The 19,385-nt window shown below is 41.4% G+C and overlaps 3 protein-coding genes across 3 annotated transcripts; 1 reads left to right on the plus strand and 2 right to left on the minus strand.

The window, feature by feature from the left end:
- Window positions 1–814: 814 nt before the first annotated feature.
- slc35a1 (solute carrier family 35 member A1) lies at window positions 815–7,499 on the plus strand. The gene is made up of 9 exons (XM_084559772.1): window positions 815–1,350; window positions 1,623–1,803; window positions 2,613–2,772; window positions 3,900–4,052; window positions 4,197–4,263; window positions 4,502–4,678; window positions 4,761–4,895; window positions 5,941–6,070; window positions 6,533–7,499. Exons 1-9 carry the CDS (start codon window positions 1,344–1,346, stop codon window positions 6,564–6,566), a joined length of 1,044 nt encoding a protein of 347 aa, XP_084415898.1. The 5' UTR covers window positions 815–1,343; the 3' UTR covers window positions 6,567–7,499.
- On the minus strand, window positions 6,842–15,048 carry rars2 (arginyl-tRNA synthetase 2, mitochondrial). Its single transcript, XM_084559771.1, has 20 exons — window positions 14,767–15,048; window positions 14,540–14,613; window positions 14,341–14,443; window positions 14,026–14,109; window positions 13,844–13,944; window positions 13,699–13,754; window positions 13,472–13,555; window positions 13,321–13,397; window positions 13,058–13,216; window positions 12,823–12,929; window positions 11,493–11,588; window positions 11,308–11,368; window positions 10,212–10,288; window positions 9,829–9,953; window positions 8,826–8,893; window positions 8,621–8,730; window positions 8,171–8,266; window positions 7,981–8,055; window positions 7,799–7,862; window positions 6,842–6,978 (listed from the first exon to the last, which is right to left on the minus strand). The coding sequence occupies exons 1-20, from the start codon at window positions 14,800–14,802 to the stop codon at window positions 6,892–6,894; spliced, it is 1,740 nt and encodes a 579-aa protein (XP_084415897.1). The 5' UTR covers window positions 14,803–15,048; the 3' UTR covers window positions 6,842–6,891.
- A 536-nt stretch (window positions 15,049–15,584) lies between these two features.
- Window positions 15,585–18,782, minus strand: akirin2 (akirin 2). The gene is made up of 5 exons (XM_084560972.1): window positions 18,267–18,782; window positions 17,715–17,849; window positions 16,975–17,124; window positions 16,804–16,875; window positions 15,585–16,344 (listed from the first exon to the last, which is right to left on the minus strand). Exons 1-5 carry the CDS (start codon window positions 18,436–18,438, stop codon window positions 16,334–16,336), a joined length of 540 nt encoding a protein of 179 aa, XP_084417098.1. The 5' UTR covers window positions 18,439–18,782; the 3' UTR covers window positions 15,585–16,333.
- Between the last annotated feature and the right edge of the window lie 603 nt (window positions 18,783–19,385).

Consider the following 19,385-nt stretch of genomic DNA (forward strand, 5'->3'; position numbering starts at 1 on the left):
CACTGCTCGACTGGACAGACTGGTGAGGAGGGCTGGCTCAGTGGTGGGCACAGAGCTGGACTCTCTGGTGACAGTGGCAGAGAGAAGGACCCTGGACAAACTGCTGTCCATACTGGACAACGCCCACCATCCTCTTCACAACACCTTCATCAGGCAGAGGAGTGTGTTCAGTGGCAGGCTGCTGTCTCAATCCTGCTCCACCAACAGACTGAAGAACTCTTTCGTCCCACTGGCCATCAGGCTGTACAACCGCTCTCAGTGATGGCAGGAGGCACAATACACAATGGACATATCTTTTTGCACCTAGTTACTGGACACTCTGTCATTACCATGTCTGCCTACCTCTGCTACATGTGGTGAGTGTGATTTTCATTCATTTTTTCCCATTTGTAGCTCTCATATTTATAAAAAACAAAAAAAAAAACCTTCTACTTCTACTGGTCACTTTATATTTTTAACAGGTCACTTTATATTTTAACATAGTTTATAGTTGTATAAAATATTTTAATTCTAGTCACTTTCTATTTTTTATATAGCTTTTGTATTGTATGTTCAATGTATGTTACTGCTACTGGATGCTTGAATTTCCCTCGGGATTAATTAATAAAGTATCTATCTATCTATCTATCTATTGTGCAAAGGTTTTGTGACTGAACACGTTAACAAAAACAAAAAAAACCTCATTTTAAATGTGACGTCTACAAAAACATCAGCAAAAAAATAACAACGTTGAAAACAAAATTTCGCCTTATTTGAAATGTTATTTTTTTGCATTAATTGTCAAATATTTATACCCTGTTCAATATCAGATAAAAGCAAAAGTTAGAAAGGGAACTTGAATTTGAAGGGAGTTGATTACTTCCGCCTATCTTCCATTTACAACGTCACTTCCGCTCCACTCTGACATGCGCAGTGTGCACAGACTGTATTTTATTTATTTATTTTAATTTATTATTTCGGGAAGACTGTGTATAGCTATGAAATAAGCACTGTTAAATAAGTCTAATATAAATACGAGATAAAACAACGGGTTGAATTTCCCTCTTATAAGTCGCCACTTATAACTAATGTGAACAACGTTTCTCACCTGGGGGGTTTCGAAGTACTGTACATAAATCAAACGCACCCACATAAAGGTCTCCACGCCTATGCATTGCATTCTGGGAAATGGAGGAAGTATGACCCTGGACAGGAAGCTCCATATCAGGCTCTAATTTATTTGGAAGTGTTACAGGTCAGGCAGCATTCCTGCCTCTTGCCGTGGTTTCTTTGTTTAATGCCATGTAACGCGAGCAGGATAACTGATTTACCTACCAGTCGCGCGGACACAAGGAAGACCAACGATGGCCGGTGAGTTAACCCGCAAGCTAGCACGACGGGCTAATGTTAGCCGTGTGTCGGAGAAGCAGTTGTTGCCACTGTAAAATTAACACAACTAGTTATTTGTGAACAAAATAATGTTGTACATATATATGTTAAAAAAAAATAAAAAAAAATTGGCTGTTAAATTATTAATATAATTTCGCATTGTTGCTAGTGCATCGCTATGCTTGACATGTAGCTGAAATGGTCACCGTTAGCTACAGCTAAGCTATCTTAATTGTCATGATTCCTCTCCTCAGAAAACGTGAGCGTGGTCTTCAAGGTGTACTGCCTGACAGTGATGACACTGGTGGCAGCTACGTACACGGTGGCACTACGGTACACAAGGACTATATCATCGGGGGATATGTACTTCTCCACGACGGCAGTGTGCCTCGCTGAGGTCATTAAGTTAATACTGAGTATGGGGATGCTGACCAAGTGAGTGTTTATCAGCGACTGCTGCGACTGTGTACATGACAAAACGGTATTTAACTTAACAAGAATGCGTAAAAGTGCGGATGTGTTGGCACTGATGCCTCTTGGATGTAAAGCACATGAAGGAATGAGGAGGATCAGAGCAGCAACTTGTGATTATCTCCATTATTGTCTTTTTTTTTTTTTTAAATCGCTGATAAAATATCCAAAAATCAATGCACATTATAGTTTACAAATATTCATCTTCTAATTGCTTGTTTTGCCACTTACCTCATGATTTACCAGCATAGGTTGGTGTAAAATAACTGAGATAGCTGTTGATTTTTGGAGACTGTGGCTTGCAGTGCTGTTGAATTGAACTGAATTATACCAACCTTATTTTAGTCGGTGAAAAATTAAAATACTCTATAGCATACTTGTCAAACATACGGCCCCGGGGTCTAATCTGGCCCGTGGGATGAATTTGCGAAGAGCAAAAAAATAAAATTGAAGACTTTAACTGCGATTTTTTTCCAATAAAAGTAATTGCTCTTCCAAGGGTTCACACAGATTTAGTAAGAGTTGTGGACATAACAGCTGAGCCCTAGAAGTAAACAGAAATTGCACTTCTTTTTCTTAAGAAATGTCCAGTTGTAAAACAAAGGGAAACATTTGGAGTTGTTGTTATTTATAGGTAAATACGCTATCGTGTTATTGGTCCGGCCCCCTTGACATCAAACTGTGCTGTATGTGGGCCCCTGAACTAAAGTTGAGTTTGACACCCCTGCTCTAAAGAGTCATTAGTTTTATTATTTTTACATTCACTCCCGCAGAGAAAGTGGAAGCTTATTCAGACTGAAGAATACAATAGTGGAACACATCATCCTCAGCCCCAGAGAGCTGCTGAAGCTGAGCGTGCCCTCCGTCGTGTACGCCGTTCAGAACAACATGGCCTTCGTGGCCCTGAGCAACCTTGACGCTGCGGTTTATCAGGTGAGGCCAAACCCTTGTTTTACTGATGTTAAAAATAAAGCTGGAGAAAATTGCTGGGCGGAGTAAACCTGTTTTATTGGGGCTCTGCTGCACCGACTCGAGATAAGGCTGCCAATAAATGTGACATCCGTTCCTAATTTAATTTCCGCATTACTAGACGTGCTTCAGAGAATATTTAGACCCCTTCCTTCAGTCTGGTGTGTTGTGTTTAACTTTCAGTGGATAAAGCTGACACTCTTATCCTTAAGTAAAAGCTATTTTCTTAAAAAAGTAATCAGCCCTTTTGATGTGACTACAAACTGCGGTCTGTTTGCTTTAATTGTGCTTGAGATACGTCGAGAGCTGAGCTGGAGTCTGAGGGGATACAGCAGAGTGTAGTTGAGCACTTGCTTCAGTAAAGTCCAGTAATTATCACCTATGCCTGTCAGAACAAAATCCAAGACATGAAGTTCAAAGTTTTAGCCATGCATAAAGCAGGACGAGGGTATATAACCTTTTTCTAAACCTTTGATTACTTGGTGGCCTCAATTATCAAATGGAAGGAGTTTGAAACCACCGGTGTTGTCCGTCCAGCCAAACTCTGTAACCAAGCAGTCTTAACGGCAGAAAAGCTGGATGGAAAGCCGCTCTGAGTAAAATATGATGGTACATTTGGAGTTGACAAATAGCATTTTAAAGGACCCCCCCTGGTCTGACGAGACAAAAACTGGCCTCTTTAGGGAGAACGTTGAGCACCAGGCACTGCTCATCATCTGGCGTCATGCTGTGATGCCACTTGGCAGCTCCAGGGACAGGGAGGAATGAACATTTAACTAAAACATACAGCCAAGACGACACTGGATTTGCTTCTGTACAGCTCTCTGACTTCGTAGAGTGGTCAAGCCGAAGCTCAGATGGTAACCCCATAAAACATTTGTGGGAAAACCAGAAGGCTGCAATTCAGTTCACCCTGGGGGGATCTGCTGGAGGAATGGGATAAACCTCCCTAATCCAGGTGCGCGAAGCTTGTAGAGCATTATCCGTTACCTAAACTTACAGCCCAGTCCCTCCATATCCACGCTGTGGGCCGTTCTCAATATTTGTCCGAGAAACTACAAATAACTTGACTTGTTGTTTCTCCTGTGTAGGTGACTTACCAGCTGAAGATCCCCTGCACCGCCTTGTGCACAGTCCTCATGCTGAACCGCTCTCTCAGCCGGCTGCAGTGGTTCTCCGTCTTCATGCTCTGTGGAGGCGTTACACTTGTCCAGTGGAAGCCTGCAGAGGCCACTAAAGTTCAGGTACGGGTGAAATGACTTGAAATAGAAATGCTATACCTACCCTCCCTGGTTACTCACACAGTCCCAATCCCCTCTGTTTATCCTCAAGTTCCAGGTTTGCTTTTACAATCTGCAATTACTAAATTTGTTTTATCTTTTTCTTAGGTTGAACAGAATCCCATTATTGGATTTATGGCCATTGCTATTGCTGTCCTTTGCTCTGGATTTGCAGGTAAGATAGGCACTGGATTTTGTGGAAACGATGTTTGTTGGTTCAACTCCAATATTAATTTACATTAATTTAGCACAAATTCTCCAAATACTTTTAGTTTATTCATCAAATTCTTTGCTAAAGCATTCACCTAGCTTGATTTACATAAGTTGTTTTAAGTGGATTTATTGTTGTCCTTAACATGAAATATCCTGAGGATATCCTGTACCTGAGTTTTATATCTCTTTCTCTAATTTAGGTGTGTACTTTGAGAAAGTGTTGAAGAGCTCAGACACGTCTCTGTGGGTGAGAAACATCCAGATGTACCTGTCTGGCATTGTCATCACTCTGATTGGTGTTTGCATTAATGACGGAGAGGCCGTCCTAGAGAAAGGCTTCTTCTTCGGTTATACACCCTGGGTGTGCTTTGTAGTATGTAAGTATAATAAAACCCAAGGTCTGTTTTCTATTATGTTTGACGCTTTTGGCTGACGCTGTTTTCCGTGTGCTTCCTCTAGTCCTGGCCAGTGTAGGCGGTCTGTACACATCGGTGGTGGTGAAGTACACGGACAATATTATGAAGGGCTTCTCTGCTGCGGCAGCCATTGTTCTGTCAACAGTGGCTTCTGTCCTCTTGTTTGGACTACAGATAAGTAAGTTAGATTTTCACTACCACTGTTTTACACTAAGAACTGAAAAGTACAACGATCAGGCATAACATTAAAACCACTGACAGGAGATGTAAATAACATTGACCATCTTGTGACAATTCAATGTTCTGATGGGAAACTTTTGGACCTGGCTTTTGTGTGGATGTTACTTAGACACGTACCACCCACCTAGACCAGACCAGGCACCCCCACCCCATAGCAATGACACTCCTTGATGGCAGCAGCAGGATGCAGCCTGACACAGACACACACACACAAAAACGGTTTAGGAACAACTAAAAAAAAAACATGAAGAACAGCACAAGGTGTTGACCTTCACTAGATCCCAAACTGATCAAGTATCTGTGGGATGATCCACAGAGGCCCCTCCCCTCAACCCATAGGACCCAAAGGCCCCCACTAACAACATCCTGTTACCAGACACCACAGGACACCCTCAGAAGACCCATGTCCATTCTCTGATGAGGCACAAGGGAGCCCTACACAATAGTAGTCGTAATGTTATGCCTGATCGGTGTTGATTTTTTGGAATGTTGTGCTTGTGGTGTTGTCACAATACTAGAGATGTCCTGATCAGTATCAGGAGATTGGTATCAGGGTTCAATCCAGGCGTGTCCGTAGTTATTTGTTTAAGGTCTGCCTTAAACCAAAACCACGTCAACATCTTCTGGTTTCGTGGCATCAGAACTGCCAAAGATAGAAAAGGCAGTTATCACGTGACTAAACACGTCTGCTGTGTGGACTTTACTCTGGAAAATGAAGTCAGTCGGACAACGACTTGTAAATTTGTGCAATGTGGATGTGTCACGAGGGTGCAGGAGGAGATTATCATTCAATACTACCGACTTGATTCACCAGCCACCTACAAAATAATCAAAAACTTGCTCTAACTACTAAATATCAAAAGAAATGGCACAGAGAAAACTCAAGTAAAGAATTAGTTGAATGAATTCATTCATTGCTGCAGTGACTACATTACATGCTGCTGATTTTCAAAGTTTTAACAAACATTTTCCTTCTTGTGCAGCGATCGCATTTGCCTCTGGAGCCATCCTCGTGTGCATCTCCATCTACCTGTATGGACTTCCTAAGCAGGACACGACCAAACTGGTCCAGCAAGACACAGACAAGGCGTTCAAACAGAAACCGTTCAACGTGTGAGTTACTTGCGGCATCTATCACCGGCAGACCACGTCTGCTTTGGGGGTGTCACGTTTTCTGAGAAGGTTGAAGCGGTTGGGGATTAGAGAGGCGTGAACACTGGGCTGTCTGGCTCTGCCTTCAGTTCATCACAGAGATGACGGCTTCCACTTTTTAATGTAGGTCTGCTCCTACCTCCACCACCATGGGACTGCTGACAGCACTATGGATTTCCCAGTAATCTGAATGAATCTTAATGTTTTAATGCCAAGCAATCTCTCAATTGATGTGACAAACATTTGGAAATGGTCCTTTAGAGATAGATAAAGTCAATCAATGAAGTCTTCAACGATTCTGGAGTGCTAAATAGTAACAGGACTCTGTTACTCTGAAGCCTTTATATATAAATATCAGCGTATAAATATCACAGCTCCTTTTCGTGGAGATGTTTTTCAACTGTTTTCTGTTTTAAAATGCAGTGTGAGTGAAGTCCCGATCACAGGAGATGATTGAGAAGACGACGACTACGTGTTGGATTGTGGTGATTGATTTCATTGTCTCTTCAGTGTCTTGTATCTTTTTGTATCACTTCTGTGTTAAATGTTATTTTAAAAGGAGCTTTTATTAAAACTGAACGAGAAAGACGTTAAAAGGAGCAGTTTGTATTTCTGAATCGTGCTTCAGAATACATCCAGACCTCCTCCAGCGCACTTTCAAATGCAAACATTTAAAGATGAGTTTATTTTGAAAATGTACGGCTCTGTATTTACAATACAAACGAACAACAGCAGAATTATCAACCTTCTGCACCGAAATAGAGAATTCACAGACTTGAGTTTCACATCTTATCGACCGGTGTGATGCCCAGGATCCTCATCCCGTTGGCGAGGACAGAGCAGGCTCCGCTGAACAGTCGTAACCTCGCCTGTTGGCATAAAGTGAACGAGAGAACACTTTAAAACCGGTTATAAACAGCCATCGGACATTTTCCGGTGAGCAGCAATGAATTAAAGAGCTGCACCTTTATCATTTTATTGACGTCCAGTTCTGAACATAAACTATTTACAAGTCGTAAAACCTATTCGTGTCGGTAGAAATGCCTTAAAACTGCAAAGATATTGTGAAAATTATGTAAATACAATCGTCACCATGAGATTCTTGTTGGGTTCATTTGTTTTATATACGTCATTGTATTGTGTCATCGTGTATCTAACTTCCTGGTTTTAAACAAGTCAACAAGTTTAACCTGATTATATTATTACTACAGAGCTGCTACTGTACTCTTTAAAGCAAATGCAAAGCTGAATGCGTAATCATCCGTGAATAACGACAGAATATAGTAAACAACGTGTTTGTTTATTAGTTCTAATAGTATCATTGGGTGAAAGTTTGAAATGGGTCCTTCATTCATAAATTTCATGTTAAAATGTGTCATGAGAAAATGTTTGACTAAAAGTTAAATGGTGGAAGTTGTCTTTATTTTTTTTTAGTGGTAATTTAACCGAATGAATGATACTGAGAGTATTATATTAATTGTTGAATCAAAAGATTAATCAATAGATTAATTGAAAAATACAATGGTTCATAGCAGCCCTAGTGTGTCCAGCATAATATTTTACAGCCAAACTGATGGAAATCAGTCTTGTTTATGTTTTATTTTATGTATTCTGGAAGATAAGAAGTCATTGATTTGGTAATGCTGCATATTTTTGTATTTAAAGTAGGAGGGGGTATTTTATTTCTACCTGTGCAACATCCTGGGGGCTTCCTTTCACTGGCAGGTCTCTGTGCGCTGACGCGATCAGGTGACTGGGAAGCATCGAGACAAGAGAATTAACACTTCTGCTGCCAGTAACTTCAAAGTTACTGTGAGCCTTTAAGGAAGCGGATAAATATTAATCGGCGAGGCCAACATCCTGGTCCTTACCACAGCTTCAGTAAAAAGTTGACAAGGTGTTTGGGTTGCAGATCCTGGGCCGACTGATAGAGCACCTCGTCGTAACTGCAAGCAAACAAAAGGGGATTTGGTGAAGGTGGAGCAGCGCTGGCGGGCTGTGACAGCTGGCTGCGTTCACTGTGTCATAATATAAAGGACAGCAGGGCTTTATTCCGTTTACCGAAGGAGGTGCTGCAGGATGGCGACACTCGTCGGCTCAAGTAGAAGAGACGGGTCAAACGCAGCCGCCTCCAAGTCTTCATTCCTTCGCTTTAAACTGCATTAACAAGAATTAACATGTGAATGACGTCCTCATTAATCCTCAGCTCTTTGTGATATGTGTAACGAGTTTATATTAGCAAATATTTAGTAGGCTGGCTATTATTTATTTTTAGACTTAGCAAAAATTAATGAATGGTAAATGAAATCAGTTGCACGGACAAATGTTTACAGTTTTACAAAGAGCTGCTCTTGATTTTTATATTGTTTGCAGTTTGAACTCGGACGGAGTTCTTTCCTCCGTTTTCATTCATTTTGCAAATTCGTGATTTTTGATTCGTACGACCAAAGAGACGATATCCCCGCTTCACTGGAATTTATCAGGAAGTTTTGTCAGCCGACGGTTACAGACCTGCAGAGCCGAGCGTGCGTGTACTGCAGGAAGACGCCCGTGTCGCCCTGAGCCTGCAGCATCCGGTCCCAGTCGAACTTGTAGTCGGACAGCAAGGGACCTTTGAAGTCCTGAAGCAAAGACGAGAGGGAAGACGCAGGTCAATATGCAGACAAGCCCAGGAATGAAACAAACTCAATATCAGACCTAAACGTTAATAGCTCACCTGGACTATGAGCGCACCGATTCCCACCTTCTCTGCCGTGTCCTCTGGGTCGTCCATTTCCTTTGTTGCTGTGGAAAGAGCCAGAGCGACCGTCACTTCTGTTCCCAAATACAAATCAAAATGCATGTTCTCCACTTTAAAGAGAAACAGATGGGTAATGCTTGTGCTTGTGCGTTCCTTTTCACATCGTGACCACGGCGGTTTGGATGAGGGACTGTGCCACTCCCAATAATTAGCTCAACGTCTGACAACATTTCTTTTAAATCGCAGGCTGGTTGAGACAGCTGGGAGCTGGAAGAGGGGTGTTAGTTCAGACCATTTTTGTTGTTCTCTTTACGAGGAACAAGCAGCTGGACGCTAAGGGACGAGGCACCTTTCCTGGCGAAGATAATTCACCACTCATCCGGTTCTAAACGACTGGTGGGGAGTTTAGATTTCACTAGAAACATCTGTGTGTGGTGCCCACTTGAAACTCACATGACCGCAGTAGTCTGCTGACCAGTACTCACCTAGTACTCAGGATAAATGGTTCAGATTAACCTGTGTGGCGTTAATCTGAACAACATCCTCTAACTCTGTTGAGTATTGTGTCATTAACAGACTTGTTAGTCACGTAAATTTCATGTGGGAACCACCCACAGATGTTCCACATTAAAACCTCAACCAGTCATTTAGAACCGAAGGATGATGATGATGAAACCTCTTCAAGAGAACTCCAGTTGTCTTTGTTACAGCTTTGTTTATTTTAGACGCACCATGACCTGGAAGACTTTGACTCTTTCTTTTGTTACATACAATACGTCACTGTGTTATTAATACTTTACTTAGGCGCTGTTCCAGTGTGCACACATAAATCCTGAGCTGCGTACGCAAGCAGTTTGTATTTGCGCCACAGTTCATATCTTCACATCATCGTATATTTAACATCGTAAGCGGCGGTTGATTGAGCTCTGAGTCACTGTGTGCTCTGCTCTCCGCTGCTACACCTGAGACGGGGCCTTACTGCTGGACTGGCTCATGTTGTGGAGCATCCTGGTCCGTGCTTCGTCCAGCACGTCCTCCAGAAACACCACGTCACCAGTCCTGGTCTTCATGCCCTGCACCAGACCGAAGGGCACGTGACAACACCTACAACCAGTAAAGATGAAAATACTCAGTTACAACTAAATAGTATTTTAATTTATTGTATTTTATGTGATTATCACTTAAGAATTCTGCTTAAAGTGTAAATCATCCATCCATTAGCTACAACCACTTCTTTCTACCCTGTAAAAAGGTAACTCATCAAAGGCAAACTAACAACTACTATTAGGCGGCTGCCACTGAACCCGCCCCTCTGTGTTGCACGCATGGTACGATGCATTGTGCAGGTGTGTTTCGTGTTACCCGTCGGCCCAGGAATGTCCCATGGCAAGTAGGATCTGGAAAAGCTGGTAGAAGTGATTCTGTTGACTTTTATCTGTCTGCACAGATGGAGAAAATAAACAGATTGTTTTTGAATGGCTTGCAAAAGGACATGACGCAGGCAAACATTGAAGAGTAGTAGAAGGACAAGAGGAAAATGTGAATAGGCAGTTAAACAGGAGACTAAAGGAGGAAAGTAGGCTAACAGCGACATCAGACTGGGTGTGTTTGACTCTCAAACTGTTGGTTACAAGGTTTCTCTGGTCATTTATGGTAATTTCACAGCTTTGTAATAATAATAATTGTTTAAAAAAAAAATATATAGTTTTGTTAAGTTTTATTTGCAACTACCAAATACACCGATCAGCCACAACATTATGACCACTGACAGGAGAAGACATCTTGACAATCCAATGCTCTGCTGGGAAACTTTTGAACCTGACATTCATTCATGTGGATGTTACTTAGACATGTAGCACCCACCTCGACCAGACCAGGCACCCCCACCCCATAGCAATGACACTCCTTGATGGCAGCAGCCATCCCCAGCAGGATGCAGTCTGACACAGGTACACACACAAAAACAGTTCAGGAACAACTCAAAAAAACATGAAGAACAGCACAAGGTGTTGACCTGGCCTCCAAATTCACTAGAAACTGATCAAGTATCTGTGGGATGATCCACAGAGGACCCTCCCCTCAATCCATAGGACCCAAAGGCCCCCCACTAACAATATCCTGTTGCTAGACACCACAGGACACCCTCAGAAGGCCCATGTCCATTCTCTGATGAGTCACAACTGTTTTGGAGGCACAAGGGAGACCTACACAATATTAGGATGACAATATTAGTCATAATGTTATGCCTGATCGGTGTATAAATCCATTTGTGACTTCTGAATAGACTTTAACTGTGAATCAGTTACTAAAGTTTTGTAACGGATCTGATAATTACACGGTAGATGAGTTCATAAAAACAACACTACAGGAGATAAACAAAGCTTTGCCTTTAAAGTTCACTATCACCCGTGACCGTGACAGAGTTAATGATCCAGTAACGGTTTAAACGTGTCCTTACCACATAAATCATCTCATCAAAACTGTACTTTTCTTTACGGTCAACAGCTGCAGCGATATCCCTGAAACACAAAGGAAGCAGAACAAACCACAGTCAGATCGATATGTTCGGTTCATGCGTTTCCAGAATAAGATTTGACACAGGTGTAAACATCGTGTGCTGGTTTAACTGCAGCTGGTACTGACCTGGTGATGTAGAGAGTAGTGCCGTCGCTGCGGAGTAGCGTAGAGACGCTGCTCATGTCTCCGTCCGGGGACAGATCCACCACACCGGTCCCCTTCCTGTCAAGACAAAAAAAATGAAGTCCAGTCCTTGTTGGCTCAGGCTTGGTTGTGGAAATCAGTTTAAGTACAGCGATAAAACTCCAGTTCATCTCTTTCTGTAAACGACTGCATCAAGACTTTTCCACACTGAGTCAACAGATTTGAGCTGAATTTTCAATCTGTCAACACACAATGACATGTGTGTTACACAAACAGCTTCTCTGTCGGTGTTTTGTTTTCTAAAATCTGCACTTAGAACTTAATGCCTTTAGCAAACAACTCAAATATAAAAATGTATCTCAATATTTAACAAAGCATCAGATGACAATCAAAGCGGTAAAGCTTACAAAGCTTCAACTCATGTATCAGCTTATTTTTTTAAGCTCTCCAGCAGCACCAGACAACAAAGGAGCACAGTTATGGACTAGCTGCTGAGCCCAGTGGAGCATTTAACGACAGAAGAGACAGATGTGTCCCTCAAGAGGTGGTAAAAGGGACATTTCCTCCATTGCACCGATAGAGTGACGCCACCAAAGGGAGAAATAACAGGGGTCGTCTGCCACAGTCACCGTGTCGGGCTGTCTGATCATTCGAAACAACATTATTATTGTTATAACCCAAGTGCAGCCAGTTAGCTCAGGACGAAGACATTCAACACAATGAGTGAGGAACATCTAATTGCACTTGGCCACGAGTCAGGAATGTCATTTTAATGAGAGGAGGTTAACTGATAATGCTGCTGATCTGAAGACATTATTTTATTTTAATAGTGTGTCATGCCTTTGCACTTTTAATGTGTAATACGTGCAATGGTTAAATTGCTCAGGATCAACCACAGTGCCAATGCTTTTTATTCTGGCTGAAATGAAGGGTGAAGTTGTGAATCAGCCGACTGGAAGGAGTTAGGAGTATTTTTTATTTTTTTAATTAATAAACTAAATTAGCTGCTGCTGAACTGATTTATGACTGCCATCTAGTGGTCACTGGTGGTATTTCTACATGGTTTGAACACTGCTAATCATGTTCAATGCAATGATGTGTAATTAGCCCCACGGTTAATTTACACATTAAATTAGTCTTAGTCGTCATAGACCAACATTGCCGGGGAGATTTGGCAGCAGCGTTGGTTAATATTAGACCTTTATGACTCAGACACAGTTCACGCCTTGTTGGGAAAACTGAGCTGGGCTCGACCGAACACGTTCCCTTGACATCCTTTCACGCCATTTCCTGATCCACGGCTGTCACATACTCAGAGATTTTCAACAGGCCTCGGCTCTGAAGCTGCCGCACCACCTCCTGAGCTCCGTCCTGGTGGAAGGACTCCCCGCCGTAAACATCAAAGTGGACCCCTAACCGCTGGGAAAGATTGGACATGAATCTCAGTCACGCCGCGCCGCAGTGAATTCCTACAATTACACTCGTACTTAATTTCACACAACTTTATTTGAGATCACTAAGTTACCGTGAAGTCTGACGGGTTGTACCTTATAGACGTGTTGATACTCTTTCACCGTGATGTCTCTGAACTGTTGCCATAACGACACAGCGTGGCCCTCGTGCTGCTCCAGCTGTCTAAAGAAGTCTCTGGCAGCCTGCTTGATATCCTCGTTGTGCTCTGCTTCCTTGTTGACTTGTACATAAACCTGCAAGACAAAAACACATGGCGCTGTTAGAGGAAAGCCTTTTTTAGAAGGAGCTAAGACTCAAAAGATAAACAGCACAACTAGAGATGTTACGCCAAACTCACCTCAAACAAATGCTGTAAAGGATTCTGTTTTAATTTTTCCACGCATCCAAACTGGCCGAACCCAGCTCCCAGCAAACCTGAAATCCAAGCTTTATTACTGATTTTCAGTTAAATACACTCACACGCTGAGTATTTAGCACGGCGTACTCACCAAACTGCATGCCCCAGTCTCCGAGGTAGTTCATTCGAATGACATTGTTACCAAGGGTCTGCTTTAGGTTAGCTATAAAGTTACCTGGAGAGGGAGTACATATAGTTGAGTCCTGTTAGTTACTGACATTGAAGTGTTTTTCTTTAAAAAAATAATCAGCTTACATGTATATTAATCAATATTAGTATTGTGGCATTGGTTCTAAACACACTTTATCTCAGACTCACCAATAATTGTTGAACGCAAGTGTCCAGCATGAAATTTTTTGGCGATATTTGGAGAGCTGCAAGGTACAAACAATGTTATTGACTCTGTTAAAATATGGAGACACATCTGGTTGTTATGAGGGGGAATACGTAAAAACAAACCTACCTGTACTCCACTAATGTTGTTCCTTTTCTGAGAGTATTAAAAAGTTCACTATTTAACCCAAATTTGTCATCTTGGCCCTTTCCAAATGGCTCCAACAATTTCTAGAAAAGATAAAGCGAGGAAGGTTATGATCACAGTAGAAGCAGGTTTTTCTGCCACTGTAAAAAAACACAAACACAAACCTGGGCGAGAAGCTTGCGATTCACTTTAAAGATGACCAGTCCACGCCCTGTAGAGATGTTCTCCACCACGCTGTCCTGCTTCAACTAAAAAAAAATACACTTTACAATGTTTTTTCTAATGTTTGGGCAAAGAATACAAACCCTACATATTCCTACAACAACACACTACACAGCCAAAATATCATCTTCAGTGCATCAAGGGATACATCGTCAGCATTTTTTTATTTTTTTTTGTAACTGATTGTTATTAGTTGCAAGAAACGCCTAAGCTTGTTCAATGTGAGAATTTGCCAATCTATACGTTTTAAAAGTTACCTGAGACGCCAAGTTTTCTGTTTGCTGTTGAATGTCTCCACTGGATGGTAAAATCCCGCTGTCTCGTAACATGCTAACTGACAGTCTGAAGTCAGCAGACTGCCTGAGGAGAACAAGATCAAGAAGGAAGCTTTAAAAACTGATGGGAAGACAGACACACCTGGAGCATCAAACAGCTTTACTGATAGCAACACTTAACTGTTTCTTCATAACTGGAAGTGCTGTCAGAGCCGGTATAAGGGCATCCTCCGACTGCTGCAGCGTCCTGCCCAGCTAGACAATAAAAGCAACACATAATACAATACAATTTCAGCAGTTGTCACAAAGTTCTAACTCTCTTCTGTTGTGGCTTGCTCCAGGGTCAAGGCATGTTAGCATTAGCACACGGTGTTATATCTCATTTTCAGGAGTTTCAAGTCTCATTACCTTCGCTGCAATTCTTCTCCTAAAGAAAGACGCCATATTTCGTAAACGTGCAAGCGAAATATAACGCTAAACTGTAATAAGTAAGGCCAATAAACCATTCATTGCACCGTTCACATTGACATGATTACTGTACTTCCTGGTTAGCCACGGCGCTTCCGGTTCGCTGGTCCAATCACACGCTTCGCTCTCCATCTGCGTCACCTAAACGAGAGGGTTCGTTCGTTTTCACTCTCCGCTGCTCCCGAAAGTGACTATCTGCTTTCCGTTCGCTTTATTACTTGAAAACCGTTGAAACTTTGTTTTAAATATAATACCACCAACTTAGTAAAAGCTAAACAATATTTTTAAGTAGTTTATTATTATTTATATATAATTTATTGCGGCTTTCACAACTCAGTAACAACGCTTTTAAGACAAGTTGATTGAACGGCGTTTCCATGGCAACATAATAATAACGGAAAACTGTCATCGGCCTCTTAAGTCTCACGTTGCTTCGCTCTGATTGGCCCGAGGCCTTACGTGATTTCCAGTTCATGGTTACGCAAAATAAGTTTATAATAATGTAAAGTAAGCAGTTTCCCATGACATTACAGTAAAAGTAACAAGAAAGTACAAATAATAATAAAAGATTAACTGCCCTGAAGCTCACAAGGCAGTCCAACACTAAGCATTAAGATAGAGGGCTTGTAAAAGTCTGTGGTCCTTACTAATGACGGGTTATTGACAAATAAAAGCACCAATCATTAGTTATTTTCCTGGAAACAGATGTTGGATAATTTAAGGTGATGTTTTGGCATTCCCTCAAAAAAAAAACATTAAAGAAATTGTGGTGACGGGTAACAACAGTGATGCCTCAGAGTTGCTGCAAATTAAAATGCACTGCAAACCAAAAATAACAATTTTTGTAAAGACTTTATTCATTTGCTTTTCTTGAAACAGAGCCCCTATATATATCTACAGCAAATAAAACCATTAAAATTTGATACAATAAACAGAAGTCAAGCAAAAAAGTTGTTTTAAAAAATACAGTGTATACAAATGTAATAGCAGTAATCACCAGCACAGTTTAAACAATGTTGAAATAATTAAAAACAAAAACAAAACAAAAAGCCAAGACAACTGTTCCTGGAGTCCAGTCTGAAAGCTGCCTTCGTCCACTCGTCAACATCCAATCCCTTTTATCAAGAAGAACACATAGAAAAGCTGTACAACTAACATCCTCTCTGTGAAACAACTCGGTATAACAAAATAAAGTAAAATCAAAAGGCCAGGTGTGTAGAGGCAGTCAGCCTTTTATGAAGGCGTCAGAACAAAGCCAAATAAATATCGACACGGCAGTTAAGAGGCCACGGGGTAGAGCCGCAGAGAGTCCTCGGAACATGTCGGCAGCAGGAAGCCCTCCAAACTCTGGGAGCAACAGCAAACGTTGACGCTACTAACTGATGCCTGAGGCAGTGAGTCCACATAGAGGCGATATGGCACAGCTAGGAGAAGAGTCCAACTAGGCCCACTGAGTCCCCGGAGAAGCTTGCAGCAAATGGTATTCCTCAAAAGCAGACGCTGACACTCAAGAAACATCTGTGGATGGAGACAACAATGAATATCGTTAACACACACGACAACATATCAAGGGATGGGCAGAGCAAATGAACCAATACTTCAGATAAACACAATAGCTTATGTTGGTCTTTGTGTTATGTTTTTATTAACGCTGACGACACTACGAGAACTGGATGTACTGGCATAGGATGACTGTGGTCGCATTGTCCCCGGTCAGCCGCCACCCTTACACCATAACATTTTAATGCACCACTACTTGTGACGCTGAGCCACACCTGGGCAAGAGCTAGCATGTGCAACAAATATATAACAATGTCAATCTTAAAAAGCTAAAGCCAGATTCCAGCTTAGATTAATTGAAACGACATTCTTCCCTTTAGTTCTTTAGATCTTAACTTACTACTACTTGTGCTCCAAGTTGACGTGGGAACCTCTAAAGAGAGCATACACGAGTTAAAAAGAATAATAAACACTCACAGCTGGCCGGTTGCTCCCCGAACCTTCGCATCAGTTGGTCATGTGTGAACTTGACGAACGCATCGTATTGCTCTATCGGAAGAAAAAAAAAACAAACGACTCTCATTAGCGCCTTGTATGGATTACGCACTTCAATATGTTTCTCTATTGCATTTAAAAACTAAATCATACCCGCTAGCTTTGTCGTCAGTATCTCGTCATACTCCTCACGGATTTTGTCCTCTCGCTCCTTCAGTAGTCTTTCACAGATCATGCCCACCTGCCTGAGGGAAAATAAAGGCTGTTCTTTCCTGACGGGAGACGAGGCACCTGAGGATGTACCTGTTCATGAAAGGCAGGAACACACAATGAATGCAAGATAGATGATTTTGAACAAAGCAAAAGCAACAAGGTCTGTTCTGTTTTACAATGTTATACTGATATTGGTGCGCTTCAACATGAGACACTTTGAAGTTGAACCTAAGTTTGATGTTTTCTTCTCTACTCTGTGAAGTCAATTGAAGTTATAACAAACGGTGAACCATACAACACCCTCTGGGTATTGCTGGGAATACCAATAAACCATCCACATGAATCTACTTCGTGCTTTCAGTGGCGACGGAAAAACAAAAATAAATATTAAAAAAACAAAGCGCAATAAAAGAAAGTGAAAGAATACAGAGGGTGTTGCATCTGTTCATCTTTGGGAGTTGGCACAGGTTGTGGGATTTCCCAGGTTTGCTAGGAATTGGAAAAGTGAGATGTGGATGACTAGTTTTGAGGAATATGAGGCTTGTAACAAATCAACTAATAGTCCAAGACCTGAAGCAGTCAGATTTTTGACAATTACCCTTGAAAATCTAATCTCAAGTAGGACACTGGTGCGCTTGGGGACAAACTAGTCCCTATTAAAGCATGTCATTTGCAGCTACCTGGCAGAGCAGATCCACCAGGGATGTTCTGAAGGTCCAGAGGACAGATGCCCTCCGCCTGCTGGAAAGCACTGTCCAGGTGCCGACGTTTCTGCAGCCGCTTGTACTCCTGTTTTATATTGTGTAGAATTTGCTCTGAAATAGAAAGAAAAAACATTTGTTACGCACGTTAACTAGTGACAAACTTTACACAGACGGCCTCTGTTTGTATACAGACAAAGACATCATGGTATTTACATTTAATTTAACAACAATCAGATCTTTCTTTCCATAAAGGTTGCCTCTAAATGTATGGCAAAATTAAAACAGGCAAAGACACTGGCGATCACTATATAATCTACAAGATTCATTTCTTAACTATAAGTAGTAGCAACAAGGCTCATTAAACTGTACAAGCTGTGTATCGAGTTTTACCTAATGTACACTACCATATTGGGGGTCACACTAATTTGAAAAATGTTAACACTGCTCAGTTCACACTTAGAGATGACATAAACATACCAAAATAGGATCAAGATACTGAATTATCAAAACACAGAGGTCATTTCCTACCAGGGGTGAGCCGGGACGACACTTCCCCGAAAGGCGAGGGCTCCATACGCAGATACTTCTGTGGTGAAGAGACCGGAGACATGATCGGGGCGCACCTCCTTCTCTTGGGGGATGCCGTGTTCATTAGCGGATCAAAGTCCAGAGTCCTTTTCAGAGTAGCCCCACAAGCCATCACTCTCCAAAATCCCCCCCAAAAAAGTGTAAGACTGGAAACTTAAAATTTCTTGTTATCTGAAAAAGCCGCCGGCCTGGGCCCGAGGTTCTTCTCCTGCTAATGCTAGCTAGCGTTAGCAAGTTCGAAAGGTAGCAGCGACACCGGACATCAGACAAATACGCACTTTTTTCGTCTGTCGTTGTCCTCTACTGACAAATCTAAAACAAGTTATGTCGCTCGATGTATCGCGAAGTAATCTAGAAAAAATAACTTCACGTAAACAAAGTATAAAATCAGATGATTTCAGATTTCACCGCACTAGTCCCGGGAACTATCTTCTTCGGTCCAAACTAGCTTACCTTTTATTCCTTCTTCTGTTTGGTCGGTAGTGAGCATGCGCAGAAACAGTTTCATGCCGGTACTTGTAGTTTTTATCTCTTATTGTGGCCATTACTCACGTTATCTTGAGTACTACATTTCCCGAACACTCTGAAAACGTCCTATTTTCAAATTTGTTTTGTTTGTTAACAAACGCCCATAAACATAACGGGCGAAGTTTTTAGTTTCCGCTTAAAAGTTTTACATAAAAAGACAAAAAAACTTTTATATACATCTGTACAGATATATTTACAGCTTGTTTTATATATATTATACTTACGTATTATTCAAGGTATACATTGTAAGAGGATTTATTTGAATTTATTATTATTTATTTGAAATTTTTATTTCTATATTTACAGATTCACTCCGGTCTTTCTTATTTAAATAATCACAATATTCATTAACTGAAACCCAGTCTTAGTAGTTTGGTGTTATTTCTCAGCATCAGTGTTGTTTATGATTTAACAGATGAAGAGCATATTTCTGGTTCAGAAAGATAATAACAATAACAACAAATAATAATAATCTGGTGATGTGCAATGATTGTAAATGAAATAAAAACAGTTATCTTAAAAAAGTTATGA

The sequence above is a fragment of the Chelon labrosus genome (genome assembly GCF_963514085.1).
Source record: "Chelon labrosus genome assembly, chromosome: 14".
Lineage (NCBI taxonomy): Eukaryota > Metazoa > Chordata > Actinopteri > Mugiliformes > Mugilidae > Chelon > Chelon labrosus.

Coding starts and splice junctions, on each gene's coding strand:
- rars2 (XM_084559771.1), bottom strand. CDS start 14,802: ATGGCGTCTTTCTTTAGGAGAAGAATTGCAGCGAAG. Junction 14,110..14,340: donor CAGAAAACTTGGCGTCTCAG/GTAACTTTTAAA, acceptor ATTTTTTTTTAG/TTGAAGCAGGACAGCGTGGT. Junction 7,863..7,980: donor AACTTTTTACTGAAGCTGTG/GTAAGGACCAGG, acceptor GATGCTTCCCAG/TCACCTGATCGCGTCAGCGC.
- slc35a1 (XM_084559772.1), top strand. Junction 2,773..3,899: donor TTGACGCTGCGGTTTATCAG/GTGAGGCCAAAC, acceptor TCTCCTGTGTAG/GTGACTTACCAGCTGAAGAT. Junction 4,053..4,196: donor CAGAGGCCACTAAAGTTCAG/GTACGGGTGAAA, acceptor TCTTTTTCTTAG/GTTGAACAGAATCCCATTAT.
- akirin2 (XM_084560972.1), bottom strand. CDS start 18,438: ATGGCTTGTGGGGCTACTCTGAAAAGGACTCTGGACTTTGATCCGCTA. Junction 17,850..18,266: donor GTCGTCCCGGCTCACCCCTG/GTAGGAAATGAC, acceptor TTTCTATTTCAG/AGCAAATTCTACACAATATA. Junction 16,876..16,974: donor ACTGACGACAAAGCTAGCGG/GTATGATTTAGT, acceptor TTCTTCCGATAG/AGCAATACGATGCGTTCGTC.